The sequence below is a fragment of the Meleagris gallopavo genome, chromosome 20, assembly GCF_000146605.3.
Source record: "Meleagris gallopavo isolate NT-WF06-2002-E0010 breed Aviagen turkey brand Nicholas breeding stock chromosome 20, Turkey_5.1, whole genome shotgun sequence".
Taxonomy (NCBI): Eukaryota; Metazoa; Chordata; class Aves; order Galliformes; family Phasianidae; genus Meleagris; species Meleagris gallopavo.
The window spans coordinates 4071075-4096719 of record NC_015030.2 but is presented as its reverse complement, the minus strand read 5'-3'; the positions used below and the strand labels follow the sequence as shown (position 1 = coordinate 4096719).

Genomic DNA, 25645 nt, shown 5'->3' with positions numbered 1-25645 from the left:
TTCCTTTCTGCAGTTTGCTTGGATGTAGCTCAGCTCTGCTCCTGCAACATCCAATATTTGCTTCAAATGAGTTCCCACGGAGCTCTCCTGTCCCAAAATGCATTCCCCAGGTTGTTTGCCCCATATGAATTCACAGAGAGCAAAGGATTGCTGTTCTGCTTCGTGTCTTTGGGTAACAAAATCTTTAAATATTCTCTGTGAAAGCATGATGCAGTGGCACAGCTGCCCAGGGCGGTGGTGGAGTCAGCATCCCTGGAGGTTCTCAGGAACCACGGAGATGTGGCACTGAGGGACATGGGCAGTGGGCAGTATTGGCCACAGGTGGGTGATTGGACTGGATGGTCTTGGGCCATTCCAACCTTAATGATCCTATGATTGTAAAGCGGCAAATGGCAGCACAAATATCATCATGAGCAAGCAGGAGGTGAAGGACTCTGCATGAGTGCTGGGATGTGGATGTGTTACCTTCCAAACATCTGCTCTTCTCCTCCCGCATCGCTCTCTCCAACAGCGATCGGAAGAAATATAAGAGCAAACAAACATGCTTAGGGTTTGTATTATGGAGACAACACGCAAATAGGAGGAGATTTGTCTTTTCCTAATGCTGCTTTTTATAAAAGGCAATAAAAGTGTGGTGCTTTGTAAAGAGATAACCAGGCTGAGGCTGAGTTGGTGCAGCAGGGCTGGGGGCAAAAGGCAAAGCAAGGGGGAGCAAATTAATGTATGAAAAAGGAAAGGAAAACTCAACCTCTGGCTGTGTTATGTGGCAAATGATCCGCCTGTGGGGAAAAATACATCTTAATAGCAGTTTTTGGAATGAGATGAATACTGTATACAGGGCATTATAAGCCACAGCGTGATCTGAATCGTAATCAACATGGGGAAGTATAAATCTGAAAATAATAAAGATGAAATCAATATTGATGGTTAGAAGTAAAAGTACTGTATTTGCTGTAGTAAATGGTTTTAAGTTCCCAGGGAAAAATTTGTTCCAGAAAACCTATAGCAATTTACTATAGTTTCAATGCTGGCATAGTCCCCGTGTATTTTGGTGGCATTTATATTGTCGCTATAGGAACAGTCAAAAAGCAGCAAGGAGAAAGGGCTCTGTGCAAGGGGGATGGCTGGGGGCAAGCTCTGGGTTTCACCGTGCTGGTGCTTTGCTGTGGTGTTTTTGGATGATAAACAATCTCTCCATCCTGCTTAGCTGTGGTTTAGCAGAATGGGCCCCTCACCTTGTCCTTCTCCAGTTACTAGGAGTAAGGCATCAGATTCTGATGAGCTCCAGGAAAACCTTCTTGCGTTCGAGCTTTTGCTTTTAACTGTCTTATTTCCTTGTCCTCTGCTCAGGAGACAAATCACTTTAATGATAGTTGATATAACTTCTACTTAACCTCCTTGTCGTCTCATTAATGCATTCAATGAAATGTCCTGCTCGAGCTGCAGCCCTGTAGTACCGGTGCAGCTTTCACCCCAAGCATGGAACTCCTTGCTCCAATGCTGGAGAAAGCTGGTTTGGGGAATGAAGGTGGTAAGCATGTGATGGGTGGGAGGTGGAGCGTGGCTCTCTGTTTTGGGTGTTTTCTATGATTATTTCTTCCTTTTAACGTATGAAAGATGCCAAGAACTGTGCTGGACATTTCAACTCCAAAATAGCTGAAGGGAAGAAAATATTCCCTTTCTTGATCCAGGTCGTTTCAGTTCTCGTTTCCTCTTAGGTAAGCCTTCTGCACTTTGAACATGCTGCACATGAACGCGACGTGGATGTCTTGTTCCAGAGAACTAGAAGTGCTGCTTGCACGCCATGATCAAACACACATTTAATATCAAAAGGCTCTGCCTTGAAGCCTTTGTGTTCAGGGAACAGCTGTATCATACAGAAGCCAGGCAGGCTGACATAAATGCCAGGATAAGTCTTGGGAACCAGCAGGATGCAGGCTGGTTGTGAGGATGAGCCCAGAGAAAGCCTTGGGTTCGGACAGTCCTGATCTCACATGAATGCATTTGCCAATTCTCAACCCTGGAGGATCTCACGATTGGGGATGGGATGGAGACGTTCAACCTTTCATAGAATCATTTGTGTTGGAAGGGACTTTTAGAGCTCATTTAGTCCAACTCCCCTGCAATGACACGGGCCTTTGGGATTCACCAAATTCTTGGCTGTTTGCAAGCTGGTTTAGAGCCTATCAGGGGTTGGGGTGGCTTCTAGGTGGAGGTGGAAGTTGTATCTGTTCCCATCCTCTTGCACTCTTGTGAGTGCTGAGGAAACATGGGGAGCATCTACACGACCCAACGTCCCTGTCCAATTTGAGCAGAAGGTTGGGCTTATTGACTCTAAATTCAGTAATTCTTGAGTTTGCTCCTATCCTGCCCATCCCAACCTTTTCTTGGTCCCTACAGACATGTACAGTGGTCTGACTGCTGCTTCCTCATGGATAAAGACCTGCAGAAAAGAGGGATTTAGGAGCTTTCAGGGCTGGCTCAGCCCTCAGACTGAAGCTGTGCTCACAAGCTAAGCTCGTCACAGGTCATTTCTGTGCCTGTGTTTTACCAGGGCCTCACAAGGATTCTTCCTGTTACAGCAGCTGGCAGGAGACCTGGGCTTTCTTCTCTGCAAAAGGTTGAAAGTTACTTGGGGGCAATGGCGTCCTCTGCATTTATTATTTCTTAAAAGCCTAAGATATGTGGTTCCCCGTGGAGGTATGCAGGTTGAGTATCGATGGTCATAAACCATGCCAGGAGGAAAAATGTGGGCTGCTTGCTGCTGGAGAATGGACCTTAAATCAACAGCCGGAGCAGTGTCGGTTCATAAACCCAGGATTTTTTTAGCCTTGAGGACAGAGGTACTTTAAATCGCAGCCTTCAGCTTCAGTGATCTGCTGGAGAACAAACATAAAACTTCAGAGGGAAGGACCTGATATCAGCACATATTTTTGTGCCAGCGGTATTCAAGGTAGCCCTTTTGGTTCTGCTCACTGCTTATGACATCTCCTTGTATTATAATGATCTCAGCAGCAGCAAGAAAAATCTATGACCCAGCCGCTGCAGAAGGGGAAATTATTTGCTGTGATAACAGCGCTCATCAAGGCATCGTTTGCAGTGGAAATGGCAAGTGGAGCATTGGAGGTGGAAATCTTTCTTTGTCGAGTGCGGCACCGCTGCTCACGGATTGAATTCTCTGCCCTTTTTGTACCTGAAACCAGATTTTAATTGACATCAGGCATCTCTGCCATGCTCTGTCACTCGTGCTGCTCTGTCTGTGCCATGAGATGTGTGGAGGGTAATGGTGCTGTTTACACAGCTGGGATTGATCGCGAGCGGCGGTTCAATAGCTGCCATGTGCAGCCATTCGAGCCAGTGGGGTTGGGTCTTTGACCACACTGGGATGGTGCTCATGGGCTCTATGGGGCCACGACATGGAGCTCAGTGCCAGCTTGGGCTACACTGCCAGTCTCCCTGTCCCTGTCATCTCCCCTTGCCCCATAGCCCTCACCGTTGGGTATGGAAGTCTGCTCATTGTTGGTGGGATTGGACTTCAGGCCATCCGTGCGTCGTTGCTTGTGATTCTCAGGGCTTTCTTTGCCTGTTGCTATTTGTGTCATCCTTTTGCTCAATTTTTGGTTCTTTCTCCTTTTTTTAACTCCCCGTGTCTTCCTGCGTGCGCTGCAAGGCCAATAATCACAGCGGAGGATTTTCAAGCATAGCACGTCTGAAATAACGCAAACAGATTTCGCCAGCATATTTAGCAGTTCCCGATGTAAAATGCAGAGATGTATTGCAGTTTATGAGCACACTGCAAAAAATAGCAGAAAAACTGTTTTATGTTGTTTTAAAGTCAGAACTCTTCAAAGCTCTCTGCTGAATGAGGCACTGCCGTGTTGCAGCCTACAGCCCAGCTCTGCAAGCCTGGATTTTCAGGATGTTTGTGGGGTCTCTCTTCTTTCTTCCCAGGTTCCAACCAGCGGCCGGTTTGATGGAGAGGATCCAAGCTATAGCTCAAAACGTCTCAGACATCGCAATAAAAGTAGACCAGATTCTCCGGAATAGCCTCATGAACGCAAAAAGTGAGTGTTGTTCTCAGGTGCCCAGCTCTTCCAGCCCCATCCGTTCCTGGTGTTGGCACCTGCTATCTTCCTTGTCTCTCTGCAGTGGGGGATGGCAGGAGGGACCAGTGCGAGGTGCCCAGGGACCCCAAGTACCCTGACTGCGCTGGGAAGGTGGAGGTGAGTTGAAGCTCCCCACATGCCTAATTGCCATGAGGCCACGAGGAGGTGTGGGGCTGTACCCACAGCTTTGCAGGCAGCAGCAGAACCAGCTCTGTGAGGCTCTCCCTGCCCGTACTTTCTGTGCTTAATGACAGAAGCACGGTGAGGATAAAGTGCTGTCATATCTTCTTGAAATATCTGGAGCACGGCTGGTGTCTGGGGAATAATCTCAGCGTGGCACAGGAGCACATCTCGTTATGGTGGCAAGGACCTCCATTGCTGACGCAATGTCCTGGCTGACACTGCATGCTCCCCACACCTGCACACAGCCTGGCATTTGGCCTTCAGTGTGATCTCTTTGTCAGAGAGCATATTTACGTGGGCTAATTAAGAGCATTTCCCCTCTCCCCTCCCTTGCCAGCCTCCTGCTTCCAGCCCTGGGCTGATTCTACCTGAAAGGATGCTGAAGGGTATATTGAAGCAACACTGGACTGGGGCACGAGTTTTTCCTCATTCCCCTAGTGCTGGGCATCCTTTCTATCCACAATTGGAGTTAATTTGGAATGTAATTTAATTGTCAAAGGCTATAATTCGATCTCCTGTCTGGTTGATTGGTGCATTTTACATAGCGGGCACAGCGAGCTGTCTGCGAGTAGATTTGTTGAATTAACTACAGGCTGGTCGGGGGTGATGAATGGGGGCTGCAATCAGCAGCTGTTCTGCACCTGGAACCACCTCAGGGACAGCTCTGGATGTGTGAGCTGGGAGTGTGAATGAGCCCCATTTGTGTTCCTTTGTCCCTTTGCAGTGGATGAGGGCCAGGTGGACTTCCGACCCCTGCTATGCATTTTTTGGCGTGGATGGCACCGAGTGCTCCTTCCTCATCTACCTCAGTGAAGTTGAGTGGTTCTGCCCTCCCCTGCCCTGGAGGAACCAGACGGCCGCACCGTCCCCTCCACCGCTGCCCCGTGCCCAGGTAGAGTCCATGGGATAACAATGGGGTCGGGGCTGTGACAGTGGTGCCTCCGAGGCAGTGGTACCAGCAGACCCCCAGCGCCCATCTTGATGCCACATGCAAGTGCTCTCCCCCCTGGGATGCCACAAAGAGGCACCAGTTTGGAAAACATCCAAGTGAAACCACCCCTCTCCAATGGACCCTGATTGCAATTTTATTACAAGTGCTCAGATTGGATGTTAAGAGAAGTTTCTGCACTAGAGGGTGGTGGGCATGGAGCAGCTCTGCAGGGCAGCAGGCATTTCCCTGAGCTGCTGGAGCTTTGGAAGCATTGGACACCGCTATCAGACTTAGGATTGAGTTTTGGGTGGTGATTGTGTTGGACTCAGTGCTCCTCATGGGTGCCTTCCAACGTGGGAAATCTCATGGTTATGTGATTCAGTGATGCCTGATAGCAATCAGCAGTGCTCCATTCCTGCAGGCAGCTTTCCGCAGCGACCTGGCCCCATTGCTGGAGCTGGTGGGCACGGGCAAGGAGTCCCTCAGCTTCATGAAGAAGAGGATCCGGCACCTGGCTCAGCAGTGGCTGTGGGCAGCCCGACGCCTCGAGCAGAAGCTGAAGGGACGGCAGGGGGACCAAAAACACGTAGGAGCCAATTGCATGGTGGGGTTGACGTGGGGATGAGGACATGGGGAGATGGGAGAAGGAGATCTGTGGGGTTCGAGCTGTGTTATCAGTGGGGTGGTCATGGCCATGGCTCAGGACACAGCTGGAAGCTGGGCAGGACTTTGGAGCCGGGTCCTGGTCAGCAGGAGGTGTCCATCCCTGGGTTGGCACCGGCAGTGAGTGGGGCATGGGGTGGCACGTTTCCTCCTTTCAGATGCTGGAGGCATTTTCCTGCTGCCCTCTAGGCCCCTTTCTACAGGGAGATGTGCTCTGCATCCATGGGCAGACCCCAGTGTGCATGGGCAAAATGGACCATGTCTGAAGATAGAGCTAGACACTGAATATTGGATCTTTGCTAATTGGACATAGACCGCTTGTCCTTACACCCGAGTGGTTTCCCTGAGTAATTTCAGCCTGCAGAAGTGGAAAGGGACCAGCAGTCATTTTTGGCTGTCAGCAGCTTGTTGTCCCTCTCTCTGCAGATCCTGATTCACATTGGCTTCCTGACCGAGGAGTCAGGGGACGTCTTCAGCCCACGGGTTCTGAAGGGGGGGCCCCTGGGCGAGATGGTGCAGTGGGCCGACATCCTGGCTGCCCTTTTCCTGCTGGGACACAGCCTGAAGGTGACAGTCTCACTGAAGGAGCTGCAGAGGTTGGTGCCGTGGGTCCCTTCCAACTCTAGGGTTCTATGAAACCAAGGCATGGTGCAGCTTTTTAGGGCAAGGATTTGCCCTGTAGTCGTGGTGCTAGATCTAAGCATTACTGGTGCATCACTGGCAGCACACAGCATCCCCCGTGTCCCCTGTCCCCTGCTCCCCAGTGATGCTCTTTGCAGGAAAGCATGGCCCCATGACTCAGCTGTCCTATGCTTCAGTGCCATAGAGGGTGCTCAGCCCCCATCCCTCCCCTGGTGTCGTGTGAGCAGTGGCTGTGTTCTTCCCTTCCTTCCTCCCCTCCCACCCTTCCTGCTCGGTGGCTGAGTAAGGCTGCCAGAAATAACCCCCATCCCTTGCAGGGTGGTGGCTGCAGTGTGACCTGGGTGGGAATTGGCCATTGCTGGGACACTTCTGCAGTGTGGCATATGGAGATGCAGAGCAAGTGCAAGCAGATGGCTGCACCCAGCCACTCAAAGCACTTGTGTGGGCTCCAAGAGAGACCAATATTCAGCAGAAAAGGTAAAAAGGAGATGCTAACTGCGTATGAGACACCTGGGCTCTGTTTCATGCTGAGTTATGACCGGGCTGGTGGTGCCAATGGCATCACAAAGCTCTCCTCAGCTGCTGCTGGGGGTGTGAGCTGCAGGGCAAGTGCCAGTGAAAATGCTGGAGAGGGCGGGTTGTGAATGGAGAACAGCCCTGTGCTGCCCTATGGGCCGCCAAGATTTTGGGTGATGCTTAAGCCAGCTCTGCTGCATAATGAGCCGTGCTGGAAAGGGAGTGAGAAAAATAAACAGCGATCTTGGAGAGAAAGGAAAAACACAATGAAAAAATCCAACCCAGCCCCTGCAGCATTCAGAATTAATGAACAGAATTAGCTCGCGACTAATTAACTAAAAAAATTATAATCCTGGTCCTCGTGCAGCTTCTCAGAAAGGCACAGGAATGCATTGCGGCCATCTCCATGCTGTGCCCCGTGCTGGGTTGGACTGACACACTGAATAATGTCCCTGTGCCCGAGGATGGGTGAAGTTAATGGCTGGCAGGGTGTCCTTGTTGTTATCTGGTTCTCTTTTGTGTTTTTTTGATGGAGGGCCTCATGGTGGTGGTTTAATGAGGGGAAGGAGCCCATGCATTGCCCTGGGATGGGGCTCCTGGTCTTGTCTGGGTCTGGAGGAAGTCCTGTCCCTCTGGTGGATGCAGGGGTCCCTTTGTGGGGTGCTGAGCAGAGTTGGTGCATCCGTCTCTTTATTGCTGACCTTTCAGAGACATGCCTGCTGTGGGGCACTGTGGCTCAGAGCAGAGCAGAGATAAGCCCTTACACCACAGGAGCAAGCAGGAGACTTAGCTGAACAAGCGTGGTTAATAACGAGCTGTGCTACCATTAATCTCACATGCTTAGCCAAAGCCCAACGGGGGCTTCACTGCTGCGGGTGTGCAGAGAGCCTGGGATGCAATCAGCAGCTCAGCCTGCAGCCAGCAGTCTGGTTTGGAGATGCTCTGCTCCATAAATGTGAAATGTTGATTCTGCATTTTGTGCATTTCTCTTTGGTAACCCCTGCTCGCTTTGCAGCTCGGAGTTGTAAATGCTCCTGCCCAGCACGGCCTTGCATCAGTATCCGTGAATTATTCAGCATGAAATAACCTCTCTCCTGGTTTGTCTCTGCGTTTCTGAGCTGATTTTTATACACGTATTGATCATTGGCAAGGGATTGCTAAAAGGTTTGCGTGCGCGTGCTTCAGCCAACAGTTACCTACGAGCAGCTGTTCATTATTAGTGTGTGTATTGATTGCAATGCAGCAGTGCTTGGAGGCAGTGGTCAGGATTGGGCCTGTGGTGCTGGGGATCAGGCAGGATCAGGAGGAAGTCCCTGTGCAGGAAGGCAGCAGTTGGAGGGCTGGGTCTGAAGGTGGATGCACTGTCCCAGACCAGTGCGTTGCTCCCCTCCCTGATGGGCAGTGCCCCAGTGTGCTGCATGTCCCCATCACATCACTTAACCCTTCTGTTTCTGTTGCACTCTCTGTCTGTCTGTCCTGGTTGGGCAGATCCCGTAGCTCAGCACTTCCCAAAGAGCTGAATTATGGACACACAACATCTCCTGCTTCAGCTTTTAGCTACTCATTCGAGACCTGTGAATGACACTGCTGTGACCTACCATAACTGCTGAGCAATGTGCAGGTGTTTGTCGTCTTCTGTGAATTTGTTAGCTGCCTCCTGATGTGAGGCAAGAGGCAACACATGAGATTACCCAGTAATGGGCATGAAAAATTGCTGGGCACTTGTTAGCTGTGCTGGAACACGGCTGTGCCCCAGCTCCCAACGAGGAGAGCAGCAGCACCAGGCTGCACAGCTGCACTGTGAGCCTATGGGTGCAGGGAGCTGAGCCTCTGCCTCCCCAGCCCCCCTGCAGACATGGCACGGTGGGCTCCCGCCCCATCCTAAATGCAGCTGTTGATGAGATGTGATGTGATGATGGGCACCGGTGGCTGTCATCATGTCAGCATCACTGGCTGCATGTAGGGATTGCTGGGGAGGAGAATGGGAGTGATGGGGAGCATCGATCTCGGAAACGCTGAAAGGTGCTTTTGAAATTGCCCCCTTGAAATTAACTGCTCATAAGGCAGGACAGAAAGTCGAAGAAAACGGGATTTGATGCCTCGTGGGGTCAGTGCTTTACGAAGTGTTCTCGGAGCTTAATTGCTCTGGTGTCAAGTCCTGGGCTCATAATATGGGCCTTGGCAAGGCACTTAATTCTAGGCATGTGCTCGTTCCGTGCTGCCACCCCAGGGGTGCAGGCAAAGGGCATCCCACGTGGGGCACAGCATGGCACGAGGCTTTGCTCAGCCCCAGAGCCACATCCCACAGCCGAAGCTGCAGCTCCCATCTCGCTGCCTGCCATACACATAATTAGAGCTGCTATTTTCCTGCGCTTTCCACCGCCGCTGAGGTGTACTCAGGCTGCAAAAACGGCCATTCGAATGGAAACACGGTGTCCAGCTGAAGGCATTTCTAATTATTTTCTGGCAGATAAAAGCCATCTTTCTGTCTTGCATCTGTTCGCATGAAAGCCAGCGTGGAGCCCGGGCTGCAGGCATCACCACCCCTCTGCAGTTGGCAGACACAGTGCTGGCATCACACCGACGGCCAGCAGTGGCCCTGGCTGTGTGTACTGTGGTTGAGCTGGGGTAGCAAGAGGCAGTAGGCTCTGCCCAGGCTCTGCCAGCACCAGAGCTCCTGCTGCTCTTCATCCCAGACAGTTCTTCATCTTTCCTAGGAATGTTCTTCGTTCATTGCTGAATTTCCAACTAAAAAGAGCTGTTCTCCTTGGCAGCGTGTTTCCAAATACAGGTTCATTTAGCTTGGCATTGCATCCTCAGTGTATCTTTGGGGCTCAGCTCTGCGCAGATCTCTTCCTGGCTCCCTCCAGTCTCTCCCATCCAGGAAGTCAAGTCCAGTCAATTCCAGTTAACTTCAGTTGACTCCAGTTAACCCCCTTTCATTCCAACAGCAACAAGGGGTGGCTTGGAGATGTGCCAGGCAAGGAGTGGGGATGAGGGTGAGGAGCAATGGGGAGGGATTTCCACCACCTCTGAGGTCTTCATCCTGTAGGAGAGGAAGGTGCATAAATTAGCACGAATTACTGAGCTGTTAAATTGCACTCCTTCGTGAAATATGTTTATTTTGTAGCCAAATGAGGACTCACTGGCTGGCTTTGGTGCCACTGCAGAAAGTTCTGCTTTAATCATGGAGAGGTTATGATAATCTTATTAACCACTGCGGGATTTAGCTGGGTATTGTTGAATTTTGAATCATAGAGTCATTATGGTTGGAAAGACCAAGAATGTCATCCAATCCAACTACCAATCCAACCCCACTGTGCCCACTGACCACATCCCCCAGTGCCACATCTCCATGGTTCTTGACCACATCCAGGGATGATGATTGCCTCTGCCATGGGCAGCCTGTGCCAATGCATCACCACTTTTTCAGATAAGTTTTTCCTAATACCCAACCTGAATCTCCCCAGGCACAAGTTAAGGCCATCCCCTCCCATCCTGGAAGAAAAGTTTGGGTTAATTTGAAAATAGGTCAATGGGATGTAAAGATAAGCCTGCAGTCATCTGAATTCAGAGAGCCTGCCCCACACTCAGGAAGGGAATGCATCCCCTTGGTTGATTCAAGTATTTACAAGGGGAAAATAGCAGGACAAGAAGCTGCTCTAGATTTATTCTGGAGTGGGCACAGCTGGTGGAGGCAGCTGGCAGAGAGGAGCTGGGCTCGCATCTGCCAGCACCGGGGGGAGCTGAGTGGGGAGAGCGGAGCTGAGCTGAGGGGATGTGATGTGGGCAGCACTGCAGGCAGGTCCCACTGGGGGGGTTTCCTCCAGGTGTAGTGCTGGGGTCGAGCATTTCTCGGAAATGCTCACTGAGAAAGAAACATTTTGTGCTTGTCAGTTCTATTTGCGTAATTTCAAGCATCGTTAATAGGACACAGTGTAGGGAAAATCATGGAAATCTCACTCCAACCATGAGTGAAATTGGGCTTAGGAGAAAATTAGTTGGCTTAACTGGCAAATGATGAAAGCTCGAATAAAGGATGTTTAAATAAGGAGGAAAGGGGAAAAAATCCCACTGCCCAGGAGCTGCAAACCGGATTTGCATGATTAGAATATTAAAATCAGCGCTTAAAAAGTGTTTAGGAAGGATAAGTAAACAGGACAGAGAGAAGCTCTGCTGGAAAAACACTGACTCGATGCTGGGAGCACGAGGGATGCTGCAAGCTGGGGAGAGCTGGCAGGTGGTGGGGCTGAGCACATTGCTGGTGCCTGAGGGAAAAAACGGAGTGTACGTGAGCAAATGTGGAGTTTGTTATTGTGTCTCTGTAACATCCTGGGCATCTTCAGTGGCTTAAAAATTCCTCTTCTCCCACTTGCTACCATTGGGAGCAGCCACCTCTGTCCCCAGAGGGCTGAGTCTGCTCACTGCCCTGTTTATCTCATTGAGGTAGTTCTTGGAGGTGAGAGCTTTTCTATTCCTGCCATCTTCTCAATCTGTTGTGTCATGTAAAATTGCCCATAAAAGTGATAAAACTGCAGCTTGTTTCCCCTGCGGCTGACCCGGCCGCTCTGCCCAGAGCTGGTGCTGATATTCCTTGTGACAGGAGCACTGAACCAGCTGCAGACACAGCTTTTGCCTTAAATTGAAAATCTGTGCTCACCCTGGCTTTGGACAGTAGTGTGGTTCCGCGGTCTGGTTCCATGATGGCTTGTTCTGGAGTCAGGGTCACTCCTGGGAGCTTGAGGTCACCCTTGGTCTGCTGGTCCCAGGCTGGGATGGGGCAGGAGAAAGGATCTTCCCATTGCACCAACCCACTGGGAGGTCCTTGTCCTCAATGTCTTTTATTCCTAAGAAATGAGGAAATACCTCCAAGGATAGGTGGGTAGAGCCTACCCACACCGAATGGGGCCAGTTTTTTGGGGCCAACGTAGAATGGCCTGGGTTGAAAATAACCACAATGATCATCCAGTTTCAACCCCCTGCTATGTGCAGGGTTGCCAACCACCAGACCAGGCTGCTCAGAGTCACATCCAGCCTGGCCTTGAATGCCTGCAGGGATGGGGCATCCACAACCTGCTGGGCAACCTGTTCCAGTGAACGGGTTCCCCCACATCTTGGGGCCAACAACTTGGGTTCTCTATACTGCTCTTGTGAAATAATTGAGGAGTTCACATCTAGAAGGAAAATTGAAATCTAGCAGGAATATTGAAACTGAGGGATGGACCATTTGTATTTCTGAGCAAACTGCTGTGCTGAAATCACAAGTACATGTAGCAAGGATTTTTGAGAAACCTGCTGGAGTTGGAAGGTGTCACATTTTTTCTTTTCTGAGAAGGAGGAAATGTGGTCCAGACAAGCGGATGGGCTGTCAGGCTGACATCAGTAGTACACTTAATGCAACAGCTTTGGGGAGAGCGATCCATCAGTTCACGGAGGTAATTGGAAAGGGAAGGAAGCATGCTGCTGGTTTACCAGCCGTGCATCATGCCAGATTAATCACACTGTGTGTTGGGGCAAGGTAACTGATGATCTTGATAAAGAGATTGTGGTCAATCCGGTTTATCTGGATTTTCATAACGCATTTTATCCGTTGCAGAAGAGAAAAGGGTCTGAGAAGGGTTATTTGAAGGGGCTGACTGAGAATCCTAGGCAAAGGCTCCGAATGAGGCCCACAGTCTGACTGTCCTGGCTTTATTAGGTTATGTCATTAATGGGGCAAAATCACAGAATCATCATAGAAACACAAAATGGCTTGGGTTGGAAGGGACCTCAAAGATCATCCAACCCTTGTGCCACGGACAGGGCTGCCAACCACTCGATCAGGCACCGGGTCAGGCTGCCCATGGCCCCATCCAACCTGGGATGGGACATCCACAGCTTCTCTGGGATGAAGTCAGAAATATGAATAAATATGCTCAACATCCATGGCAGATGGAATGCAGAGCTGTTCTCCATGCCCCCCAAGCAGCAGAGGAGGAACCCCAGCCCATCAGGGAGCTCTGCCTGTGGGCAAATATTTGGGGCAAGGCTGTCCCTGTGTCTCCCAAGGCACAAAGACAACACAGATGCCATAGGGCTGCCGGATGACCCCTCCGAGGCACCCATCAGGGAGGAGAGCTGTGTTCTTCAGAGCTGATTGGTGCCTCCTGCTTCCCTCCAGCAACTTAGGGGTGCCTCCAGGCCGGGGAAACTGCCCCTTGACGAACCCTTTGCCTTTTGACCTGATCTACACCGACTACCACGGCCTCCAGCAGATGAAGCAGCACATGGGGCTCTCCTTTAAGAAATATAGGTGAGAACACCACTTCTTTCTCATGCTCTATTTTTCCTTAATTAGCAAGCAAAGGCAGATCTCGATGACCTCAAAGGACAACAGGTGAGCAGAGGTTGCCACCCTACTGTGGCAGTGGGAGCCTTTGATGCCTGCAAGAGGCAGAGCCCCGGCGCCGGTTCCTTCAGCACCGTGACAAATGTCAGCATCCCCTGGTATATCAGCAGCCAGGAAAATATGCAATTTAATTTAGTGCTGATAGTCCTGCTATTTATTATGTTTTTTCCCATCTCTTCCACTATCCTGCACAATTTTATTAGAGAGAAAAATGACAGGCAATGTTATTGCTTTTATTATAAATGCATTTGCTCTCGCATTCAGCTTGTTGTTGTTGTTTTTTTTTTTCCCTCTCTGGTTTGATGTTCCCCTTTTCTCCTTGCTCTCGTGCTGGTAATGCCTGCCTCAGCAGTCCTGGGATATTGGGAAAAGCATTAGCGAGTCTTCAGAAGATGCGTTGTTTTGGAAACCACCAGGGGGACAAAAGCCCAGCAATGGGAAACCGCTCATTTAGGGCACGGGATGTGATGGGTTCTGTCTCCTCTCCCAGGTGCCGTGTTCGTGTCATCGATACCTTTGGGACGGAGCCAGCCTACAACCATGAGGAATACGCCACGCTGCGCGGCTTCCGCACCAACTGGGGCTACTGGAACCTGCACCCCTCCCAGTTCATGACCATGTTCCGTAAGCACTGCCGTAGGGACGCAGCGGGGCCATCGTGGGCGCTCAGGCACTTTGCCGGTGTTTCACATCGCTTCTCTTCCAAGCTCTGGAGCCGCGGTCCCAGTGTGTCCCTCTGTTCTTGGTATCCGCAGCCCACACCCCGGACAATTCCTTCATGGGCTTCGTGTCAGAGGAGCTCAACCAGACCGAGAGGCAGCGCATCAAATCCAACAAAGTGAGCAGCATGGCAGTGGTGTACGGGAAGGAGGCCAGCATCTGGAAGGTGCGCGACTGCAGGCGCCGGAGCTCCCAGCTTGTCCTGGTCCCATTCATAGAGGGCTTCTCCCATTCTCATCCATACATTGCCATTCCATGGCACAAAAGGAAACAGCTAACTCTTTCTTCTCTTTTTTTCCCCTCGGTGCTCCATGGTGATACTCCAGCTGCAGGTATGGTGCTGCACCCTTTGCATTAAAACCTCGCGTTTGCCTCCTGGGGCCTCAGCACCCCCAGGGAACAGGTCTGCCCTCCCTGCCTGTGCCCTGCTTGCCAGATGTGCAGGCCAGGATGCACTCCATCTTGGTTAGCTCGATGTGGGGAGGTCCTCAGGAGAGTTAAAATGAACTTTTGCCTGCCTTAGCATTGCAAACGTTAGCCCCTTTTAGCCAGAAGTCATGAATTACACCTGTTTCCCCACACTGTGCACTGGGGTTTCTCTTAGGGCTGGTTCTCCCCACCAGCAATGCTCAGCAGTGTTTTATTGTCATCTCCCCAAGTCCTTTGCATTAGGGAATCGCTATCAGAACATTGCCCAGTTGGGTGTTACCATACCCACGGCCACAATGGCACCCTGCAGCTCTGCTTGACCGCAGAGAGCTGCTTGACTTCTTTGCTCTGTATGCAGATCTGGCTGATAGCCATAGAGAACTGTGGGATATGTGGCTGAGTGCAGAAATGCAGTGCTCAGAGAGGCGTTAAGGCAGCATGCGCAGCTCTCCCAAGTTCCTCATTTATACCTCCTCCTTCCCTCCCAGTCTGCTCTTTAGGGGCCAGAATAAACTGAAAATATAGCATCCAAAGCACTGCCCCTTTGTGTTTTTCCGAGCAAAATAATAAAAAAAAGAAAAGAGCAATAGAGAAATTGTTAAAATGGAAGGCTGCTTTGGAGAGCAAAAGCCTTCAAAGAAGAAAAATGATAACCCCCTTGATTTTCCAGGTAATAAAACAGGCGGGAGGATTAAACCCAAGAGCATCTTAGGGACTTGTTAGGTGGGATGTGGGGCTGTTAACGAGCCCTGGCTTTGCAAACCCCCCTGCACCCAGTGTGTTGCAATCCAGCAGTCTGTAGCCCTAATGCTGGCATCAGGGCGCTGCTTCCTTCTGCAGGGCAAGGAGAAATTCCTGGCCATCCTCAACAAGTACATGGAGATCCACGGCACTGTGTACTACGAGACGCAGCGGCCGCCGGAGGTGCCAGCCTTCGTCAAGAACCACGGGCTGCTGCCACAGCATGAGTTCCAGCAGCTGCTGAGGAAGGCAAAGGTGGGCTGCTCCCCTCCTTATGGGGGTATGGGAGCTTCTCTCTGCAGGGTGGGTGTGATGCTGGTAGCTATGGGTGAGCATTGCAGCTTCCACAGCTGTGAGCACCCCACTGGGCTGTGAGTTGCAAAGCTTCCTTCAAATGTGGAGTAGCTTCTGAGCACTTAAGTTTAAGTTCTAAGCATTTAAGTTATGGGATGTTGAGCTGCATGGAGCTGCTGTAGTGGCTTGCTGCACAAAGCAGCACAGGGGATGCTGTTGGTCATTGGGAACATTTCTTCTAGGGCTGGGGGACGCTGGTGGGTGATTTGGAGCCTCTCCTGTGGGGCTGGGGACTGATGGGTCTGCAGCTCCACATCACCAGCTTGGGTTTTCTTCCCACAGCTCTTCATCGGCTTTGGGTTCCCCTACGAGGGTCCGGCCCCACTGGAGGCCATCGCCAATGGCTGTGTGTTCCTGCAGGCACGCTTCAACCCCCCCCACAGCTCCCTCAACCACGAGTTCTTCCGTGGGAAGCCCACCTCCAGAGAGGCAAGTGCTCGGTGGGGAGGAAAAGCACCCAACTGAGATCTCTGGAGAGATTTTCTCCAAATCCTGACATGTGAATGCATCATCCCAACATGCATCTGTCGGATGGAAGGGGCTCTGCTGTGGGTTGCGGAGGGGAGAGTGGTGCAGGGATGCTCACAGACACCCTCCCCCAGAATCCAGGGTTCATTCCCTTCCCGCTGTGCTGATCCATGCACATCCCTGAAATAAGGATGTGGAATAGGGGCTGGTGTTCTGCTGGTGCCTGAGCCCCCTGAGCCCATTGTATTTTTGTAAAATGAGGAGGATGTGGGGACCTCAGTGGTGCTGCAGGAGTATGACACCCCTCCCAGGCTTGCCCATTGCTGGGAATTCAATCTAAGCAAAGCAGGAACTCTTTAAAAGTTAAAGGGTTGAGAAAATTGCCTCTTTTATTATTAATGAAGAGGATAATGCAGCACAGTTCTCACTCCCTGAGCTCGGCTGGGCTGTGCCACATTGTCCCCAATGGCTCCCAAGGTTCTGGAGTGCCCTGGGGTGTTCATGTGGAGGATGGGAGGAGGTGCTCACTGCTGGCTACAAATGGGAAGGGAGAGCAAGCAGGACAAAAGAAAAGCATGCATTGCTCTGCTCCTAGCAGGTTCTCCTGCTTTGCAGTGCCTTCCAAGATATCTCAGTATCCTCTCTCCTCCTGCCCCCAGGGCTCTAGCTGCCTTTTAGCAGTGTGAGGCTGGAAAAGCAGCATTTGGTTTACCAAAAGGAATGATTTCCCCCCAAACTGCCCAGAGAGAGGTGGGTGGGTGGTGGGGCACTGACGCAGCACTGGGGTGATGCAGCTTCCAGCACTGCCTTTTCTGGCAACCAACCTTTCTGTGCCTTCAGCAGTGATGGATTTGCTATCGTTTCTGGAGCTGTGATGTGATACTTCCACAGAGCTTTGCCATTTCGGGTGGTTTGCCTGGTTCAGGCTGTGGTTACCTGAATTATGGAGCTGGGGGTGCAGCTGGGAGCGGAGCATCCCAACCTGCAGGAGTTTCACAGCCGGAGGCTGCAGCTGTGTTGTGTTATAGGTGTCCTCCCAGCACCCGTACGCTGAGGACTTCATTGGGAAGCCACACGTGTGGACTGTCGACTACAATAACTCCGAGGAGTTTGAAGCTGCTATCAAAACAATCCTGAGGACCCAGGTGAGAAGGGCTCCCCAAAATGAGCTTCTCAGGATGAGCCGTGCCCTCACCCTGCTGGCCGTGTGCAGGTTTTGGGGTGATAATGCTGTTGGGGTGAGCACGTCACCGAGCAGCTGTGCAGTGAGGAAATGTGGAGTCGGTGTGGATGAGGTCATGTAGGTGCCCAGCCGTGATCTCCGCTGTTAAAAAAGGAAAGGTAACAAAAATAAAGAAGGGTTGTGAGGAAGTTGTGCCGCAGGCTGATCAGCTCCAGCTCCGGATTTCTCCCCGTTCCCACGTCAGCTGCTCATACAAATGCAGTTGTGGTGCAGACACAACACATCCTTCCTCCTTTCCTTAATTAACATCTCCTACGTCGCTGAGAGGAAGGGGGGGAGCGGGGATGAGGCAGCAGCACAGAGAATGTGGCAGCAGCCTGGGGTTGCCCGGCTGCGGGGTTTTCTGGGCATTTTGCGTTGCGGTGTGGCACCTACATTGGAAATATGGCTTCATGGTCTATTGAATGATGTCTCCATGGAGCTGGGAAGCCCCCCAGGCCCCTTGTTTTGGAGGATCCCCATTGCTTTGCTGCTGCTGGCCGTGCCCCTGTAGGGGCTGCCAGGACGTGCATGCATAAATTCATCCCAAAGGAATACAACCCATTGCAGTGTGCTGTAACAGCTCTGCAGGGAGATGTTCCCACGCACCAAGAGGTGCAGGGGGGTAAGCCCACCGCTCCCCTCTGCCCTTTGCTTTTTTAAAGGTGGTCTATGTATCCTCTGCAAGCAGAGCAGGGAGTGAGCGGAGCAAGTGTCAGCAAGTGCCTGTTTGTTTGTTTTTAACATAGATATCTGTATTAGAGATGCTGTCACAGCAATTAAGACTAAAAATTGACCAACCTTACAGCTCTAAAAGCCCCATTATTGGCTTTGGCTTTGGGAATCCCTCGGTATCTTGTCTTTAAAATACTGTTGGTTGCAGCAGGAAATGAGAACAGCTGATGGGTGTTGGGAACGGGCAGCTCAGTGCTCAGCCAGGTGGGAGGAACTGTTTTCTGCCTCCTTTTTTTCCTGTAGCAAAACAGGGCGTTGTGTTTTCAGACTGTTTGGCAAATCTCTCCTTCGGAATAATCACCATCCATTTATTTCTTTCGCCCCAAACATTGCATTTCACCATTACTGAAATGAAATAATGTGTTTTTGTTTCCCATCTGCGTGTCTTTGTTTGGAAATGCCCTGCTAGGAAAACTTCTATCTGAAATGATGCATTTCCCTTTGCCTCACCAAACCAAACAGATTGCCTGACCTGAAACAAAGCATTTTTCTCCTTGCTGGGAAATGTTGGGAATTAAAAACTGACCTGAAACTGGTTTTACTCTTTTTTTCTTTTCCTTTCTTTTTTTCCTTTTCAATTTCCCTTTTCCGTTTTCTCTTTTCCCATTTTCCTCTCCTCTCCCCTTTTCCCCTTTTTCCCTATTCCCCTTCACTCCTTTTCCCTTTTTCCCCTTGTCCCCTTTTCCTTTCCTCCCCCCTTTTTCTTTTTTCCTTTTTCTCTTTTCCTCTCCTCTTTTTCCCTTTTCCCCTTTTCCTTTTTCTCATTTTCTCTCCCCTCTTTTCCTCTCCCTTTTCCTCTCTCGTTTTTCCTTTTCCCCTTTTCATCATGCCACTGAAAAATCACCAACCACGCACCTTTGGCTTTGCACCTTCAAGGCAAATCTCAGCTGAGCGCTTTCAGGAGGGTGAAATGCCAACCCCTGCTGTTGTGCCAGCGATGAATTGCAGTCCTTTGCCAGAGGTTGGGGTGAGAGGGACAGAGAGGTTTTCAGGCACAGCCATTTCTCAGCCTTCAGCTCTTTCCATTTGTCCCAGCACAAGCCATTTAACAGACCCAATATTCTGGTGTAGCGAAGGGAGAAGGCATCATTATATTAAAGTCAAATATACAGGAATATAATGGAAAATTATACATTTCAGCCTATGCTTGAAAGAGTGGCATATTAAACATCACAGCGAAAATAGCTGGTTCAAGTGCTCCCAACCTGCTGCCGGAGGGCAGCTGACAATTGCATTATTTTTCTGCTCATTACTTAGGGATTTTTTTTCTTCCTTTTCCTTTGGAACAAGGGAGGCAGTTCTGGGATACCCAGTGGGGTCTAGTAAAAAAAAAAACCCAAACCCCAGAGCACCTGTGCGTTTTGCATTGCATTCCCCACTGATGCATGCAGGAGAGGGATGCAAAATCTCTTTGCAAGAAAATGGCAGAGCATCACCCTGTGCAAAGCTCCTCAGCACTGCTGTTGTGAGTGCAGGAGTGAAAGGCTGAGCACTGCAGCCCCAAAGCTGTAAGATCTGGCCCTGGTTAACTGAGCAGCATCAGTGCCTGTCATGGTGTCAGCACCAATTACACTGCACACCTGTAATGAGACAGAGCAGCTGCGATTTCCAGCCTTGCTGAGATCTCAGGTGGGATATTTATGGTGGAGAGATGCTTAGAGGGATCTTGTTGGCAGGCTGAGCCTTTGGAGCTTGGCTCTGACAGGTACTTCAAAGGAGACAGCTATTTTGGAGGTGCAGAAAATAGAAGCAGCAGTGTTTTCCGGATGAAGTATCTGGGGTATTTTTTACTTATCATCCATCCTTTTCATAAAGCTCTGCAGAGAAGCAGAGGGGAAGGAGGCCTCCAGAACCTGCCCAGCCCGTCCCACAGGAGATAGAAAATGAGGGGAGATGTGGGGATGGTGATGCTGCAGGGTTTGGTGATGCTGTGGAGTTGGGGATGCTGGGGGCTTTGGTGATGCTACGGGGGTTGGGGATGTTTGCGGGGTTTGGGAGGAGTTGATTTCAACACCAGGACACAAGGGCAGCTCTCAGGAGGGAGGTGTGATTGGAAGAGCTGGTGAGGACCAGCAGTGTTTCATAACCCATGCTATAAATACACTGGTTGTTGAAGTGCTGCTGGCTCTGCATAAATAGCAGGTAGGAACGTGGGGCTGCGGGAGACGTATTTGCTCCATGGTCCCCACAGCCCTATGTTGGCCACCAGCACCTTCAGGGGGATGGGCAAATGCCCCCAGAAATGGCTTGCTTGGGAAACTGGGGTGTGGAGCAAGGTGACTTCATTTGAACATACTGAGGTGGGTTGAACCCCATTTAATCCTTCACCCTCTTTCTCTTAAACCTGTTTTTGCTGCAGAGCTCTTGCAGTCCTCATTTTCTTCCAAAGAGGAACGAGGAATACCATGCTGAGATCCCAGCCCCACAGGGGGTCCGATCCCCGCAGTGCCCTCACATGGTTCTTGCTATTTTTAGGGAAGGGAGATGAACTCAGTCAGGAGCAGAATGACTTTGCTCCACGTCTCTCTGCCTGATGGTGGATGAAGGGCAGGAGCATCACCCACTTGGCCAATGATAGGAAACGCACTGATAATGGGAAATGCATCCCATCCCTGGCTTTGTGTTTTGGGTGCTGAGGAACGGGCAGTGGTGATGTGATGGGAAACATTCCGTGGGCTTCAGTGCCTCAAGGTGCTGCTGTCAGAGCTAGAGCAGGGCAGGGCTTTGTCCCAGGGTTTCTTGCTTCAGTGCTGTGCTCTTCCCCTGCACAGGTGGACCCTTACCTGCCTTACGAGTACACCTGCGAGGGGATGCTGGAGCGGATCCACGCCTACATTCAGCACCAGGTTGGGCACCGTCCCTGTTATGCTGGGGAAGGAATGGGAGAAATGCTGGGGAGGAACCGCTGTGCCTGTGAGGTGTCCCTGCCAGGGATGCTGAGTCCTGTGAGCCCCACAACTACGCATCACCTTTCCCCTTCGAGCACTGACCTATTCCCTTCCCTTCCAGGATTTCTGCACCACGCCATCCCCTCCACCTCCTGCCAAGGCCCAGAGCCCCGCTATGCAAAGCCCTCCAAGCCCTCTGGTCCTATCTCCCAACGCCACCCACCTGATGTGGTCCCCCAGCGCCCGCCGGGACCCCCACGCCTGGCCGCCAGCAGACTCCCTGCAGGTGTGGCTATCAGAGGGGCAGCATGCCTGCACCGAGACGTGCCGCCGGCGTGGGCTGGTGTGTGAGCCCACCTTCTTCAGGTTCCTCAACAAGAAGGAGGTGTTCCTGCAGTGAGTGTCCTCAGCGGGGCCGTGACACCTCGGGGGGGCTGCTGGAGGGGGTCCCCAGTCTCCAGGGCGATTGGTTCTGTGTCCCCAGCTCCCCTTGTCCTCGTGTCCTGTGTCCCCAAAAGCCCCTTGCACCCACGGCAGCCCCCTGCTTGCTCCAGCAGCTCTGTGCTTCCACAAGCAGTGATAGCATTGGCATTTGCTGCTGTCCCGCTTCCACCCCGCTTCTCTCCACCTCCCGCCCGCTCTCTCCCTTTCTGTCTTTTTTACATCTTTCTCTCTGAAAACTGCATTTTGAACACACAGCGGTGAAGTTTTAATAGAGTATAAATCTGCCACCAGGCTCCTGGCAGTTCTGTGGACAATTAAGATGCCAACATTACCATTTTTGTCACGCCGGCCAGACAGGCGATTGGAGCCCTGGTGACAGCTTTATGGGATGAATTAGGGCCAGGGCTTGCATTCCCTTTGTGCCCCCCATCCCTGGAGCTGGTGCAGCCGTGGATGGGCTGTGGGAGGGCCATGGAAGCATAGAGCAGGGGCAGCTCTTGCTTCTCCTGGGGTTTTTGTGGGTGTGTGTCCCCATTTTGCTGATCCAGGGGACAATGGGACATTCGCTGAGGTTGGGTGCACTTCCAGGAGATGGCATCTGCTTGTGGAAGTGTGTGCAGAGCAGGCAGGCCTCTCTGTCTGGGTAGGATATAACGTTTTTAGTGGAGATGTCCACGGTCCACTCAAGACTTGGGTTGATTGCACGGGGTTTGGGGTTTGACAAAGGGTGCCAAGCACTCACGGATCCTGTACCCAGCAAAGGTCCAAGCCAAGGCTTATCACATGGGTAGACGGGTTGAGCATCACCTTTAGTGAAGCACCTGACAGCCTCCCCGCCCTGGAACAGCCGCCTCCCCACCTTTCTTTTCCTTCCCAGGCTCAGCATCACCTGCGACAGCACCGAGTACGAGATGAACCATCTCTACCCGGCAGTGGCAGAGAACGTTCACGAGTGCTACCTCCAGAAGGAGCCGCTGCTCTTCAGCTGCGCGGGGCACAACTCCAAGTACCGGCGCCTCTGCCCCTGCCGCGACTACCGCGAGGGCCAGGTGGCCCTGTGCAGGGACTGCTTGTGACTCGGGCCCCGCGGCGGTGACGCACCGTGTGCCGCCGGTGGCTTTATCTCAAAGCTCGTGCAATAGCCGGGGAGGCAGGACGGGATGCGTGCCGAGCCGGGGGTGCTGGGCTGCAAAAAGCCACGTCCCGATGGTCGGTTCCATTTTCCTCTTGAGGCGCATCGTCCGACCGCATCCGAACCCACCTGGACCGCGTTGGCGCTGGGATGGGGGTGGCGGGGAGAGGGAGCTGGAGGGGATCACCCTTCCCTTCTTCCGTCCGTGGGATGAGCCACCAGCAGACTGCAGTTTCAGGGTTTTCATTCTCTTGAAGCATCCGAGGTTGTTTTATTTATTTATTTTCTATCCCCCTCCTTCCCTCCCCCCCTTCCCAGAATGAGTGGTGAATTAAAGGGGAACAAAATACACCCAGCCCTTCTTGTGAGGAGTTATTGGGCTGTGCTGGGGGACCCTTCCTTGGCGGGTAGGGCAAAACCTGAGGGCAGTGGTTGCAATGGGTGCAAGCAGCAGGGCTCGGCCTGCAGCACAAGGCTGGGGCTGAGCAGTTCTGCGTGGGGCTCCAGAGGGATGCTGGGCTCAGGGCTGTGCAGGGTGCTGTGCACCATTGTGTAGGTGGTGGCACGGTGCTGCTCCTTGTTTGAGGCAGGAGGAGGTGCTGCAGCAGCTGGCATGTTACTGGCATGGAGTGAAGGTGGGGGCAGCTGTAAGGCAGAGCAACTGCAGCAACAACATTGTGCCTGCATCCCCCCAGCACTGCAGCTCCTGCCTTCCCAACCAGCTGTGAGAGAAGGTGAGCTCCAGGCCAAGAGCTCCATGCAGCAGCTTCACTCCTTTAGCTTCTCTTTAAGCTCATCATCTTCTTTTTGAGAAGTGTTTGGTGCTGCTTGTGATTCCTTTCCTGGCTTAGTGGCACCTGTGGTGAGCAGGTTGGTTTGGGAGGTTGTCATGGAGCAGTGCTGCAGGATCAGTGCTCAGCCCTCCTGCTGCTCAGGAGTGGGCTGCACAGCTGTGAGCTGCAGACTGGGTACTTGTACCATGCATGCAATAACCCCTCATCCCAGCCTGACGGTGTCACTGGAAGCACTGTCCCCACCTGGCTCTGGGTGACAGAGCAGGGGTTCAGCAGGATGAATGGAGCCCCATTTTGGCACCAGGCTGCTCTTGCTGTCCCTCAGTCCAGAGCCAGTGCTGTTATCCAGGAGCCATTTGTCACTTTCAATGCAACGTCGTGCAGGCAGCTTCCAAACAGCCGGTGACGCCGACAAGGGAAAGGATTGATTAAGTAATTTGTGTGTCTTGCAGCAGGCGTGTGTGTAAATAAAAGCTGTGGAAGCCTCTCTTTGCAGAGATGAACACCGATCCTTTGTGCCTTTCCCTGGCACTTTTCATCTGGTAGTGCATTGGCATCAGGGAGGTCACCGTCCCTGGAGGTGTTCCAGGACCATGGAGATGTGGCATTGAGGGATGTGGTCAGTGGGCACGGTGGGGAGGGGTTGGGGTTGGACTGGATGATGTTATTGGTCTTTCCAACCTCAAAGATTTAATGATTCTGATTCTATCTTGGTGCCAAAGCAGCAGCTTGCCCGCACTACTGCAGGGCTGGGGCAGCACAGGCCAGGCGCTGGGGACGTGGCAAGGAGCACACTCCCAGTCATTCAGCCCCCAGTGCCACAAGGACCAAACAAAACCTGCTTTATCCCAAGAGCAGAATCCCATAGCTGGCTCCAGACAGCTCTCAAGGCAGCAACTACAGTGCATCAGCTGCAGGTTCTGCTGGGATGCTTTAACCCAGCCTTCACCTCCCAGCAGCCAGGTGCCATCAGCCCCTATTACCTCTTCAGAGCTGTTCTCTATAAGCTAAAATAGGAGCTGGCTCACTCGCTTTGGTTGCTGTCACCATAAATAGTGACGTGTTGGGGAGCTGGTGGGATCCAGAAGTTCCCATTTGGGTGATGGTTACAGCAGTGCTCTGGGCAGCGCTTCTTTCCATCAGGATGGGAGACCTCAGCATGACGCAGGCATTAATTTCATGTTTTATCACATAGGAGCATGGAAGAGATGCAGAGGGAAGCTGAAGCGCTGCCATGTGAAAGAGATTCTAATTATCACAGCTAATTATGAAGAATAAATCCCCAGCAGGGAGGGGCAGGTGGGGGGAAAAGAAAAACTGGCAGGACTGAGAATGAAATCAAACAATTGGAAATGCTACAGGGAGATGTCAGTGCAGCCCTGGCTCCTGGGGATGGTCTGCTCACCCTAAGTGCGAGGTGGGGGCAGCAGGGTGGCTTTGGGGTGCTGTGATTTACCTTATTTCCCCCCAGCTGCAGGCACCTCTCCCCCACACAGTGGGCTACTGGGCTTTGAGAGGAGCTTTGGGTTTTGCCCAAATTGCCCGTGTTTTTGCTAAAATGGGTGTCAGGGACGATTTTTGGGGTGAGGTGTCCCCAAGCAGCATACCACTGTTGGCCCAGCAGCACGTCCTACCAGTGCCCAGCTGCGTGGAGCAGCCGTCTGGATTGTCAGTCACCCCAGGATGGAGGGAATAGGGCTGCTCCATTTATCAGGGGCTTTATTAGGAAATCGTTAAGCAGCTTTTCCCTCCCAATCCCCCGCTTATCAGCAGCCAGGTGAAACGGCAAATTGCATCCCGATGTGGACAGTCCGGGGAAGAGAAGCCCATTTATTTCCCCTTACGGGTTTATCGCTAGATCAAGGAGCTGCTGAAGATGTAAGCAGCGTTGTTTATTTCCCCAGGTGATGGATTCAGCTGCCACGCAGCTCCGTTAAGCACGGCACGCCGCCTGACAGTGATGCCTAATGGACCCGCGTTCTGCACTGCTGGCTCGTGTATTTCAAGGTCTTGCTTTAATTGAGTCCTGTCTCCCCCGTGCCGTGCCTTTTTTTTCTTTTTGGGAGGCCTTCCTTATGATGTTTTTTCCCCCTTTTAGAAAGACTTCCCAAAATACACCAATGCATTGCATCTCCTCTCTCCTTGCCTCACCCTTCGGCAAAGCGGAGCCCTGGGGGAAGTTAACAAATTGAACATCTGTCCTCAGAGCAACTGAGTGAAAAGAGCAGTGAAATCTATGGCTTTTTTTCCCCCTTTCTTTCTTTTTCTTTTTTCTTTCTTTCTTTTTTT

General features: G+C 51.7%; 1 protein-coding gene across 1 annotated transcript in view; it reads left to right on the top strand.

Annotated features, from left to right (window-relative positions):
• The window catches only part of MGAT5B (alpha-1,6-mannosylglycoprotein 6-beta-N-acetylglucosaminyltransferase B), a 37652-nt gene extending 13712 nt beyond the window's left edge, over nucleotides 1-23940 (top strand). The window contains exons 4-17 of the mRNA XM_031556300.1: nucleotides 3952-4064; nucleotides 4150-4223; nucleotides 5014-5181; nucleotides 5642-5806; nucleotides 6310-6479; nucleotides 13202-13333; nucleotides 13920-14053; nucleotides 14185-14315; nucleotides 15413-15574; nucleotides 15956-16102; nucleotides 17170-17286; nucleotides 20870-20944; nucleotides 21108-21382; nucleotides 22308-23940. Coding sequence (XP_031412160.1) covers nucleotides 3952-4064; nucleotides 4150-4223; nucleotides 5014-5181; nucleotides 5642-5806; nucleotides 6310-6479; nucleotides 13202-13333; nucleotides 13920-14053; nucleotides 14185-14315; nucleotides 15413-15574; nucleotides 15956-16102; nucleotides 17170-17286; nucleotides 20870-20944; nucleotides 21108-21382; nucleotides 22308-22506 — 2062 coding nt within the window. The 3' untranslated portion in view covers nucleotides 22507-23940. The remainder of the gene's footprint in view (nucleotides 1-3951; nucleotides 4065-4149; nucleotides 4224-5013; nucleotides 5182-5641; nucleotides 5807-6309; nucleotides 6480-13201; nucleotides 13334-13919; nucleotides 14054-14184; nucleotides 14316-15412; nucleotides 15575-15955; nucleotides 16103-17169; nucleotides 17287-20869; nucleotides 20945-21107; nucleotides 21383-22307) is intronic.
• Nucleotides 23941-25645: the final 1705 nt, after the last annotated feature.